This window comes from Malania oleifera, chromosome 8 (assembly GCF_029873635.1).
Source record: "Malania oleifera isolate guangnan ecotype guangnan chromosome 8, ASM2987363v1, whole genome shotgun sequence".
NCBI lineage: Eukaryota > Viridiplantae > Streptophyta > Magnoliopsida > Santalales > Ximeniaceae > Malania > Malania oleifera.
Window position 1 is genome coordinate 61248654 of NC_080424.1, and position 13984 is coordinate 61262637.

General features: G+C 38.0%; 1 protein-coding gene across 1 annotated transcript; it reads left to right on the plus strand.

The window, feature by feature from the left end:
* Nucleotides 1-1643: 1643 nt before the first annotated feature.
* LOC131162702 (uncharacterized) lies at nt 1644-2237 on the plus strand. The gene is made up of 2 exons (XM_058119306.1): nt 1644-1899; nt 1948-2237. Exons 1-2 carry the CDS (start codon nt 1644-1646, stop codon nt 2235-2237), a joined length of 546 nt encoding a protein of 181 aa, XP_057975289.1.
* Nucleotides 2238-13984: the final 11747 nt, after the last annotated feature.

Here is a 13984-nt window from a genome sequence, read left to right on the forward strand (position 1 = left end):
TGTCACACACTGTTAATAATTTATTCCATCTTACTAAGGTGTGTCTCACTCAAGTATTAAACTTTTCAAGGAACTGGGATCGAGCTGGTGATAGAGCTCCCAGATAGAGTGGAGTTGGGACCCTGATATACAAGGTGAGTGTGTTAGATGGGATTAAATAACTTTTTAGGGTTTTTATTTTTGGGAATGTACTTTGGATATGTGTATGGATTTGGGTGAAATATACTCTGGTATGTGTATTTGATAAGGCATGTTTATATATGATGAATTCCATTGCTAGGTAATTTATTTATGTTATGACCTGGTATACTCAGTACCCAATGTGGGTCGAGTTATATTCTTGGTATCAAAACTGATGACGTGGCCGATTGGCATGGATAAAAGTTAAATTTTGAAAAAAAATTTATGGAAATCGAGACGTCACAGTTTGGTATCAGAGTCTAGGTTGGCTAGGTTCTGTAGACTCTAGTAAACAATGGAATACAATACCAAAGTATAGGAATGTATGTTAAGGAAATAGGAAAAAGATAGAATGAGAAATGAGTACAATATTGTTGGAGGATGTGGTTGGGAATTTAGAATTCTATTTTGCAACCTGGAGGCAGGAGTTCTGTGATTGTTTTTGTTTTTTTTCATGGGGTGATGATTTTAGGAAAACCATGAACACTATCACTAGTTCTTGTTTCTGAGTGGTAGGATTGAATCTTAAATGGAATTTGAGGGTGATGAGATAGATGATTTTAGAAGGACGACGTATGAGTTATAGATTAATATATATATTAATTGTGAGAATGGTGATAGAATTTTGAGACTGGTTGTTTTCTTTTAAGGATAGTCCTTGGGGGTAATGACACAAATACTAGGGGTGATGGAGTAGGACCTTGTAGTATGGAGGGTAGATATTCTGATGCAGTATTGTGTAGCGTCACCTAGCAGATTATGGCTGAGATTCCTTGAAGCTATGGGTAGAGTAGCTGCACGATTGAGCAGTTAACACAAATGAGGTCCCCGTCATTTTCTAGAGGAAAGGACCCTCTAGCAGCCGAGAACTGGGTCTGAGACATTGAGGATATGTTGGCAGTGCTTCCATGTATAGATGAACAGAAAGTATTGTTTGTGACTTTAAAATTGACTGAGGAAGCAAAGGGCTGGGGTGATCAACGAGGTTGATTGAGGAATAGAGATCAGACCCTATTCTGGTGATATGAAGTCGATTCAGGGATTTGTTCTTCGATCGATACTTCCCCGCCATTTTCAGGAGAGCTATGGCGGCAAAGTTCCTACACCTGACACAGGGGCAGATGACGATGCAACAGTATGTAACCAAGTTTATTGAGCTGTCCCGGTTTGCCCCACATCTAGCATCGAATAAGGAGAAGATGGCAAGGAAATTTGAGGAAGGCTTGAGCTAGAATCTATTTGAGCAGTTTATCGGCTTCAGGGCTTAGACATTTGTAGAGGTGGTTGACAGAGCTGCAATGATAGAGAGTGGCACGTAGACGGGTGCTATAGCGCAGAGTTAGGGGAAGAGGCCAGTACCTTCAGGATTTTAGGTCAGATCCAGTAGAGGGCCTTAAAGGAGATATGACAGTAGAGGGGGATAGAGACCAGGAGGAGGAGATCGAGCAGGACAGGGCAGACAGATGCCCCCTCCTTGCCCTACATGTTACAAAAGACATTTGGAAGAGTGTTGGCTCAGGGAGACAGTTTTTTATCAGCGCTATCAGACAGGGCATATAGCGAGAGATTGCCAAGCACCGCATGCGATAGCATTTGCTCTGAGGCCATATAGAGGAGGTCACCAGGAACCTCATGGTGGACATCAGAGGAATGCCATTCTAACACAAGTTTATGCATTGACACTCGGAGATGCGGAGGTAGCCGGAGACATCGTGACAGGTAGTGTCTCAATATTGTCATTTAAAGCTATTATATTGTTTAATTCAGGGAAGACCCACTCTTTTATTGCTCGAGAATTTGTGAAATTGTGTGGGTTTGAAACTCAGCAGTTGGGAGTTAGTTTATCAGTAGCTACGCCGACAGGGGTGGTAGGGATTTTTCAAAGAGTAATTCAGAACTGCCTCATGATAATTCAAGGGAGGTATCTGTCAGCTGATCTAGTAGTGTTGGAGTTGCATGGATTTGAAGTAATTCTAGGAATGGACTGGCTAGTTGCTCACTATGCCAGCATCGATTGTCATCAAAGGGGAGTGGTGTTTAGACCTCCCAGGGAGTAAGAATATAGATTTGTGGGGTCACGTGTGCGTGCTCCACCACAGTTTCTATCTGCCATCCAGGCGAGGAGGTTGCTTTTGAGTGGTTGCCTAGGATATGTGGCCTATATAAAGGAGATGCCAAAGGAAGAATTGAAACAGGCTAATATCCAGATGGTTAGAGAATTTTCATAGGTTTTTCTAGATGAGTTACTTGGTTTACTGCCAGATCGGGAGATATAATTTGCAACTGATCTACTTCCAAGGATGACACCAATATCTAGAGCACCTTATAGAATGGATCCAACTGAATTGAAGGAGTTAAATGTTAAGTTGCAGAAGCTATTAGATAAAGGATTTATCAGGCCCAGTGTTGACCTTATTGGTCACGCCCGGTTTTGACAAATACTCATTGAATCTAATGAGCATTTGAGTTTTTGTGCAGGAATCAAGAATGATAAGATCAAGATGTGCACAAAAGCAAGAAAGGCTTGAAGACAATTTCATAACTCTTAATTGTAATAATGTTCAGTAAAATTGTCTGTAATAGTAATTAGGGTTCTTCGGTTTGTAATAAGCACACACATCACAAACATGATTTAATTTGCAAGCTCAAACCGAACCATAGAAAGACCTTAGGGTGAACCATCGGTCGACCTTCGGTCGATCGATACCGGAGTTTTCCGGTGTTTCGAAATGGGACCCAAGTGACCTTAGGACTCTCACTTTTGCACTTGTATGTAATAGGCACTTGAATAGGGTTTAAATGTTGAAAGAAGGGACCGAAATGCACATTTGGTGCACTTTCGGTCGACCGGCCAACTCAGTTCAATTTGGCCCCGTCGACCGAAACTGGTCCGGGTCAACTATTTGACCCAGGCCCGGTCGACCGAGCCCTTATAGGTCATTTGACCTCGGTCGACCGAACCACCTGGGAGTCAACATTTTGACCTCCCAGTCGACCGACCATATTTGTACTCCAACTGCCTGGTCGACCGAGGGGTCTTGGCAGGATTCCCAACGGTCTGGTAGACCGAGCCATACAGTTCAAAAAGGCCCCGGTCGACCGAACCTCGGAGTTTTTGAAAATCGCCCTTGCCCGGTCGACCGACCACTCAGTTCAAAATTCCCCTGGTCGACCGAGCCACTTGAGTCCTGGTCGACCGAACCACTTTTGGTCGACCGGACCTCTCGGGTTGTTCCCATTTTTACCGTGGATAATATTTTTCTAAACAGGGTTAAAATACCTTAAATGTCATTAAACTTTTCTAAAAATACCCTATAGGTCCCCAACGGTCATATTTCCTTCCATGGCTATATATATGGGTACATTTGCAAAGATTAAAAGAGGATTAGCCACTTTGATCAGGGAAAATTCTTTGAAAATCCAAAACCCTATAATACTCATTCTTAAGCCTCCTACACTCATACTTACCTTCTCATACAAATTAAACCCTTTGTAAGTTGATTGAGTGCTAGTCTAAGTAGGTTTGCTCTCCCATTCATATTTGATTGTTTTATTATCCTTGAGAGCTAAACCTTGAGTATTCTTAGGGGACTTTATTAATAAGTCTATCCTAAGAAAACTTTGATAGATCTTCTAAGATTTGCACCTCCATTGCAACATCTTAAGAAGATAGTATTTGTATTTTGGTTGCAAAACATTTTCAAATATCTACTGTGTTATTAATCTTGAAAATATTTGATGAGATATTTGATAGTGTGATAAAATCTTTGTTGCAATACTCGTTAACTCATATATCTTTTGCTGAATACAAAGATTGAATATCCTTTTGCAAACCAAACTTATACGTTGCTAGAGCTTCATATACATATGTGTATTGAGAAAACTTGTTGATTGAAATATATGAAGTCTGGATGATATCTTTGTTTGAGCACTTAGATTGAATATCTTGTGATACAAAGATCATTTAGGTTTGCACTCTCACGCACTCATTACAACGATAGTAAATCTATTTGAGAGTTGACATCTTAGACCACACTGAGCTTACAAATTATTTCATATTTGTGGTGTATATTATTGCGCGAATTTGGGTACATATCTGCTTTACTTGAAAGCACAATCACTGTACCATTTCAGTATAATACACATTGGTTGTATTTCCAGGCACGGGTCTGAAGAGGGAGACTAGCCCTGGAATAGTCCCGGATTGGCTTAGACCCGGTTAGGAAAGCTAGGTGCGTCGTCCTGTTAAGGCGTGTAGGTTGAGGTCAGCCCCGCTAATTGACCTGGTTAAGGTTGAGGTCAGCCCTGTGTTAATTTGACCTGGTTGTAAACGGTGCCGCTCCACCCTTAAGTGAGCTCTTAGTGGAATCCTCTAGCTTGCGAGCTTGAGGCGGGGACGTAGGCACGGTTGGCCGAACCCCGATAACATATCGTGTGTTCATTTATATTTCCGCACTTTATATTAGCCGCACATGTATGTTATGGGTGAATGATGCGTATGACTTAAATTTCACATTATACTTATCTACGCATTTGGAAATTGAATAGGCAGACCCTAGGTTGTGTATATACTGCTGTTTATCCGGCATAACCTAGGTGATAAATTTTAAAATTCCAATTCACCCCCCCTCTTGGCAATACACCAATTCTAACACCCAGTGTGTCGCCTTGGGGAGTACTGGTGTTATTTGTAAAGAAGAAGGATGTGACCATGAAGATGTGTATTAATTACCGAGAGATAAATAAAGTGATGATAAAGAATAAATATCTTCTTCCCAGAATTGATGATTTATTTTATCAGCCCCAAGGGACTCAATTTTATTCTAAAATTGACCTCTGATCAGGTTATCACCAAATGAACATTAAAGTGGAGAATATATCGAAGACAACTTTTAGGATAAGGTATGGGCACTATGAGTTTCTCGTGATGCCATTTGGTTTGGCTAATGCCATGGCAACATTTATGGATATGACGAATCAGGTGTTCTATTAGTATTTAGACCAGAGTATGGTAGTTTTTAAAGATGATATACTGATCTATTCGAGGAGCTTTGAGGAACACGAGCATCTTTTGAAACTGGTGTTGCAGATATTGAAAGAAAGAAAGTTGTATGTGAAATTCAAGAAATGTGAATTTTGGCTAATTCAGATTACTTTTCTAGGGCATGTGGCCTCTGGGGATGGCATATCCGTTGATCTAAGTAAGATAAAACCAGTGGTGGATTGGGCAAGGCCGAGGAATGTCCAGGAGATTTGGAGTTTTCTAGGTCTGGCGGGGTATTATCGGCATTTTGTAGATGGTTTTTCTAGACTCTGAGGCCCTTGACATGACTCGCGAGGAAGAATGTGAGATTTGAATGGTCTGATGAATGTGAGCAGAGCTTCCAAAAGTTGAAGCAGCAGTTGATTACTACTCAAGTATTCGCCATTTCATTAGGAGAGGAGGGGTTTGTAATATATAGTGATGCGTCCCAGAGGGGACTTGGGTTCGTGTTGATGTAGCATGGAAGAGTTGTTTCTTATGCATCTAGGCATCTTAAAGAATATGAGAAGAACTATCTCATGCATGATCTAGAATTGGCGGCGGTAGTCCACCCACTGAAGATATGGAGGCATTATTTGTACGGGGCTAGGTGTGAGATATTTATCAACCAAAAAAGCCTGAAGTATTTCTTTACACATAAATATTTGAATGTGAGGTAGAGAAGGTGCTTGGAGTTGATCAAGGATTATGATTGCGTCATCAGCTACTGTCTAGGGGAGGTAAAGTGGTGGTTGATGCTTTGAGACGGAAGTTAATGAATTCATTAGTAGGTGCAGTGGAAATACAGCACCCAATCTAGATGGATCTAGAGAGGCTTGATGTAGAGTTGGTGGAGGGTGACCATCAAGCATTTATCGCCAATCTGATTTTACAACTAACTTTACAAGACAAAATTAAAGCAACCCAAAAAGAGGATGCGGAATTAGTTAAGCTTATGGAAAAAGTATGAGATGATCAAAAGACAGATTTCAATATTTCCAATGACAGAGCATTGAGGTTTTGTACCATATTGTGTGTACCTGCCGATCTTGAGATTAAGAAGGTTATTCTGGAAGAAGCTCATAGATCTCTATATATTGTTCGTCCGGGTAGTACTAAGATGTACAAGGATTTTCGGGTGTAGACACCCTATTTTTGCCCTAGCCAAATAGAACACGGGGTTCCCCCTTTTTATTTTCATTATTATTATTATTACCTTATTATTATTATTATTATTATTATTATTATTATTATTATTATTATTATTATTTTCCTATATTATTATTACTTTACTATTATTTTGCTAGTATTTTTATTATCATTATTATTATTATTTTTCATTTTTGTTATTATTACTAGTACTTTTATTATCCTTATTTTATTTACTTTACTATAATTATTTTTTCATTTATTTTATTGCTTTTGATATATTATTATTATTATTATTATTATTATTAGCTTTAGTATCTTATTTTGGCTATTATTATTTTTATTATTTTTGGTAATGTTATCATTATTATTATTATTATTATTATTATTATTATTATTATTATTATTATTATTATTTATTACTTTTAATATTAGTATTATTACTTTATTTTTATTAATATTATTATTATTATTTTATCGATAGTATCTTCATTTTTATTTTTTTACTATAATTATTTATTATTATTTACTATTAGTAGTATTATTATTATTATTATTATCTTATGGATACATATATTATTATGATAATTATTATTATTATTATTATTATTTCCTTTTTCATTATTACCATAAGAATAAAAGCATAAAAAAAGAGAAAAAGAAAAATAAAATCAAAAAAGGAAATTCTTTCTAGGGTTTTCAAAAAAAAAATAAAAAAAAAATTCATTTATAAGAGGAGAGGCCAACACATAGCGGGGGGGCACGGCCAAGGAAACCAAAAAGAAAAAAACCTAGCCAGCAGCTCTCTCACGCACAGCCGCCACTCCTCTCCGTTATGTGCCTCCTTCTCCATCTTCTTCTTCTTACCCACAGCGCCTCCCAACCACAGCACCTCCCTCATTCTCCCATCGCCCTCACGCTTCTCTCCCTCACTCACGATCCAGCCGAGAGGCCATCATCACCACGGGCACCCCCGCTGCCAACCTCCATCTCCGACCACCCTCCCACTCGACGGCCAGCACCACAGTCCCCTACTCCTATCTCACGACCATTCCTTGCTCACCACAGCTCCCGTCACCGCCTGCTCCACCCACGTCCAGCCCGTGCCCAGCAACCTCCTCGTACGCCGTTACCATCTCAAGCTCGCCGGCCACCATCACCGTCTGCAGTGCTCCAGTCATCCATCCAAGCGGCCCCGCTACAATAGCCACACCCGAAGAATCCTCGGAGACCCTCTGCAACTCTCCACTCGCTGTCGCCACTGCAAGTACCGCCTCTGTCCAGCAACTCCTCGGCCAGCCCCTGTTCCAGCAACCGGCACCGTCAACAACGCCCTCCATCACTCGCCGTTTCTGTCATCATCGCCTCAACACCCACGAGCTCCGGCCACCCTCTTTCCGGTCACCCCTTACGACCGCCCAGCCGTGAGCCACCCTTGTGAGTCTCCCTGCTCTCTGCACACACTCACGCACACTGTTGTACACACAGCACACATAAATATACATATATATTACTGTTAGTGTTAATATGTATATATATATATTTTCTTTTATATTGTGCACATATATACATATATATATATATATATATTACTGTTAGTGTTAATAGGTATATATATATATATATATATTTTTTTTCCTTTATATTGATCATATTAAATATTATTATTCCCTGTATATGATTATTAGCAATATTATGGTATTATTTGTAAACAGTAATGTTATGATATTATTATTTAACAATATTATTATTATGTTAGTAATAATATTATATTGTTTGTATAGTACTAAAAGTAATAATGTTATTATTGGCATTGTTAATATTATTATTGGTTTGTATACTAGTATTGGTTATATCATTGTTAATTTATTAGTATAACTATTAGATGAATTGTGTTAGTGTAAATATTATATTATTTGTACATTATTGGTAGTATTAAGTACATTGTTTATGTATAAATATGAGCATATTTTTTATTATTGTTATATCATCGTTATTATAATTAGCATGTTATTAATATTTTTAGGATTCGATTGCCTTTATATAGATCGTTTATTAATTTTAGGGTTATGAGTGTTTCCATATTATTATCGCATTTTAACTTTAGGGTTTGTTATGTTTCCAAATTATTAGTACATATTTTTAGGATTTTTGATTTATTTCCATTTTATTGCATGTTGAATTTTTTTTTAGGGTTTGATTATTTCCATATCATTGTATATTTATTTTTAGATTTGTATAAATGCCATAATTTCGTCTTATTTGTTTCCATGTTTGTTTATATTTAACTTTTAGGGTTTGATTTATTGTCATGTTTCCTTTATTGTCAATATTAACAGGGTTTCATTAGAATTATGTTAAAATTTTGATTATTTATAGTTAGGGTTTTTGCATGTATTTGTTAAGATATATTATTATCATATTGTATAGTTAGTGAAAATATGATATATATATGTATTATTAGTCTAGTAGTATTATTATGGTATAGTATTTATATTTACGTGTTATGATGTATATATATATATATATATATTAAAGTGGTATTATAATATCATATTGGTATTTATGTGTTATTAATATTATGAGATATATACGTGTTATTATTATAGTAGTATTATTATTACAGGTAATATATTATCATTATAATATGTTAGGGATATTACTTTCACATATTTATGGAATTCTCAACTATACCCTATGTTTATATTTTGTATCGAGATATCTATTATTTCTAATATTTTGATATTATTTTAGTAAGTATTTTTGTGTGGGTATATCCCTATGATTTAAATGCGGGGGTTATGAGCCTTCGGGCTTCACGTACCTTAAGCTCTGAGGGAATATATGTATATATTTATTTATTTATTTTCTCTATGTATTTATAAATTCATAAAAAGGAGTAATTTAAAGAATTATTAGATTAACTAAGGGATAATTTCAAATTAATTAGGTATCGTTCGTAAGAACGGGTGCGTAGGGGGTGCTCGTACCTTCCCCTTACGTAATCGAACTCCCGACCCCAACTCTGGTAATGTAGACCGATTCTACCCCTAACGAGGTAGTAATCATGTGTTCTAACCGCACTAAAGGTTAGTGGCCACTCCGATAATCTTATTTTTAATTGAAAATTAAAATTGATTTTTATTTCGCCGCTCGGGGCACACGCGCTCCCGGGACGTCGCGACAGCTTGGCGACTCCGCTGGGGACTTTAGAGAGTCGAGCCATTAATTAATTAGAAATTATCCCATGTTCTAATTTAATAAATCTTTTAATTACTCTTTATTTTGTGAATATTGTAATTTGCAAGTAACTTTGATGAATTGTAGATATTTTACTTTCATAATTTGTAAATAACCTTAATTAATTAAAAATATTTTGTTTCCTAAGTTTTTGAATATTAATTGTGGATATTTTGTTTCCAAATATTTTGAATAAGCATATTAATTGTAGATATTTTGAATAAGCATATTAATTATAGATATTTTGTGTACTAATCGTAAATATTTCGTTTCCTTATTTTTTGTTTCCAAATTTTTTTTTTTGAATAAACATATTAATTGCATATATTGTGTTTCCTTATTTTTTGAATATATATATTAATTGTAGATATCTTGTGTCCATATTCTTAATAGCATGTGAATAAATGTGGGGATAGCAGGATTAGGTTAAAATTTGAATTCACACACTCTCACTAGCCCTCTACCCGGGCTTCACCCTTTAGGATTAGAAAGGAGCACAGTACTGTTAGCCCTCATGGGACAAGGTCCTTGGGGGCGCGCGAACCACTCCGCTCAGTTTGAACTTTGTCCAAGCCCATTGGGTGAGGATAGGGTTTAGGCTGGGAACCTTTGTATATAGGGATTAGAGCTTACCCACACATACTTGTATATAGTTTTCCTTAACTAGGATAGTGCCATGACAAACCCTGTATATACATACCTACCCTAGGTTGGGACATCCTTATCCCCATACCGTCTATTGTATATATGCTGTGAGATACCTTGTATTATAACATGTATGCTGCATCCATTTTAGACTTACATACTACTTAGCTAGTATTCTAAAAAAGCCCAATAATGAGACCATGGCCCATCCTTTCAAAAAAAAAAAAGGAAGCACTTGGCCCAAATATTTTAAAAATATGGGTCGGCCCAACCCTTTTCAAATAACTCGTGCCCAATTCTTTAAAAACAAATCTTGGCCCTGACCTTTTCTTAAGCAAAAACTCGGCCCATGCCTAAGTTTCAAAAAGGGGCAAACCCAGATTTCAAAAGAGGACTTCAACCCCATTGCCTAAAAATTTAGGCCAACATTTTTTCAAGTAATCCAAGCCCAATTCCTTTTCAACTAGGGCCTTAACCCATCATGAAATAGCTCGAAGCCCATATTTTAAAATACTTGAGGCCCAAGTGCACACTAAAGTCCCCAAGTACACATTGAATGAATCCAATGGGTTGACTAGCCTGGGTCAACCCTAACCTCAGAACATAATTTGACCCTTTATAGAATCTGAGGTACATGGACCATCATCAAGGAAATGAATGGGTAAGGGAGAAATTGAATTGAAATCGTGGCCCATCAATGGTCATGTTAATCTTGACCCGTTTCATTAGTGGGATTTTTCTAGAATTCTAGCTAAGTAGTAATTTAGGACATCATATTCATGCATTTCATTTCATACATAGTCATGCATGATAGGCTGCATGCACGTTTATATCTTTGTTTGTATATGTAAGTGCACTAGTTGCATTCATGCATAAACACCTATTGCATACCCTAATCATGCATCAAAACGCTTTCACTCATGCAGTACATAATTGTGCATTCATGGTTCTAAAAAAGGAAATTTTTTGGTTTTCAGTTCCTAATCAAAGAGGTGGTTTGAGTAATATAAAGCAATAATTGAGACCACCACGCATCAGTACAATACCAGGCGAAGAGCGAGAGAAATGAGTGAACAATTGGAAAATAGAGTCTTGGGTCTAGAACAAAGACAAGAAGAGATAAATGACAAGATAAGTAAGGTTCTAGAGTTACTAATGAACAAGGGAAAGGCAGTGCATGTTGATCCCGAAGTAGATGTGGACCCCGCTCATCCCCTAGGGTTCACCCCAGATCATGGACAAACATCAATTCCGCCACCTGGTGTCATGGGGGGTCCACCGCCAAATATGCCTCCTTTCATCCCTACTATGCCAGCACAGGGATTCCCAGTAGTAGGAACTCCTCCATTAGTACCTTCTGATATGAGGATCAACAAATCTGAGGCTGAGCATCGTTGTGACGTATTAGAAGAGCGCTTAAAAGCAATGGAAGGTTCTAATACTTTCGATTCAGTTAATCCAAATGACCTTTGCTTGGTGCCTAAAGTCACCCTGCCGCCAAAGTTCAAAATGCCGGACTTTGAAAAGTTTGACGGGACCCGGTGCCCTCGAACACATTTAGTGATGTACTGCCAAGCAATGGCTGCATACTTAGACAATGAAAAACTAATGATGCATTGCTTTCAAAGCAGTTTGACCAGGTCCGCCATCCGTTGGTACATTCAGCAAGATAAGGATCGGGTCCGCACTTGGAAAGACTTGGCCAACGCCTTTGTTACTCACTACCGCCATGTGACGGAAATGGCGCCTGATCGAATGACTCTACAAGAGATGGAGAAGAAGTCACCGAAACATTCAGAGAATATGCTTATAGGTGGAGGGATATGTCGATCCAAGTGGACCCCCCGGTGAGTGACCGAGAGGCCATCTCCTTGTTCGTGAGCACATTAAAAGACCCCTACCGTACGCACCTTCGGGGAGCAACTCCCCATGATTTTATGGATATTGTGGCCGCGGGAGGAAGAATTGATGGCGATATCAAGGTGGGCCTAGTCAAGGATAGTGGCTCAGAAAATGGTTTAGGCAAAAGGTGGACTAATAGGAAGAAGGAAGAAGAGGCACAAATGATACAGGGGCAATTTAATTGGAAGAATCAGTAAACCAGAGGTGGGAACTAATGGCCCAAGAGAAACTTTGGTTTTGAGCCCATGGTAAATCAAACGGCGCATACAGGCACAAGGCCCCAGATTGTTCACTCTGGTCCACCAAATCAGCAAACACAAGACAGGTTTGTGACCAGAAACTTCCGAAGGGTGGACCCCATTCCCATGACATATGCCGAATTATTTCCTCAGCTGCGGGAAAAGGGGATGGTATCTGCAATCCCTAGGACGCCCGTTGCGAACCCTCCTCCACAGTGGTATGATCCTGGGGTTCGTTGTGAGTACTATGCTAACTCTCCCGGCCATACTATTGACTGATGTTGGGCCTTCAAGCATAAAGTGCAATCATTAAGAGATGCTGGATGGTTAGCATTCGACGACAAGCAACCGAGAATCCAAGGGAATCCTTTGCCCAAACACGAGGAAGGAAGTAGTTGACATATCCAGGAGGTTCCCAAATCAATGGTTTCAGTCATTATCCGCCGAGGCTAAAGTGATGGAGTACTGAACTTTTGACTATCTAATCCTTTTTAGTTGATGTTTTTTTGTTTTCCATTGTTATTTGCTTTTCGTAATCCGTGGACGCCTGTGTCTCAGAATAGTTTCTATACTCAATAAAATGAATTATGCATTTCGTTATCTCACTTGCATCATGAGTCCCATTGCCAAATTATGTTTGCTTATGTTTCATGCCGGAATAGGGAAAGTAATATTGCCAGTGTTCATGAGCTAGAAAGAGATGTTAAAGGATGAAACAATCATTGAATTCAGACATTATGAAGAAGTTTTTTTTTACTTTCCAAGGAATTCAACGAAGTGGCTGCGCTGTTCTGATAATTTCCTATTAATTAATCACTCATGTTTTGATCAAATGATGGATGGCCCTCTTTGGCCGACCAGTTATCCCTAAAAAGAACTCAAACATTGATTTGCCATTTGTTAACCAAATTGAGCCTGAATGTTAAACCAGCTTTTTCTTAAAAGTTAGATCACCAAAAATCCAACCTGGGTTTGGGTCCCTTAGCGTTTGGCAAATCATTTGAGACAATAGTCATTACCAAAAGGATGGCAGGCCATTGTTTTTCTACCCAAAAGAAAGTCAAAGAAGAAATCCCTTGCAAACCATTTTTGAGCCTGAAAGATTCATTTCTTGATTAACCCGTCAAAGGATCACACCCCACACTGGGGCAGTTTTTAAAAGATTGGTCCCAATTGAAGTTCAAATGAAAATGAAGTCAAGATTCCTTTATAAAAGAAAAAGTAAAAGTTGCAGTAAAATAAGGAAAAGAAGATTAAAAGGGAAAAAAAAAAAAAGAAAAACAGGAAGAAGAAGAAAGAGAATAAGGGACTTACTACATATGTGATCTTTGACCAAATTACTCTTGATAAAATTGATAATTTTGAGCCTTATGTAATTCCTTTCTTCTTTAACCCATATCCTTAGCCTACATTACGGTCCAAATGAAAGTCCTGACCAGATTGGTATACGTTGTTGTCTCTAATTATTTGTCAGACTCAATACTGAGTCTGAACTACGTAATGACCTGATCCTGAAAAGGTACGTAGGCAGCTTGTTTAAATAACAAGTTCAGTCATCATCTTGCAAAGCGCCTCAACTCAAACTGGGGGCATAAAACATTATTTG

Bases quoted from the DNA above. Each gene is read 5' to 3' on its own strand.
- LOC131162702 (XM_058119306.1), top strand. From the start codon at position 1,644: ATGCCCCCTCCTTGCCCTACATGTTACAAAAGACATTTGGAAGAGTGT. The intron at 1,900-1,947 runs GTAGTGTCTCAA...TGTTTAATTCAG, and splicing joins AGCCGGAGACATCGTGACAG to GGAAGACCCACTCTTTTATT.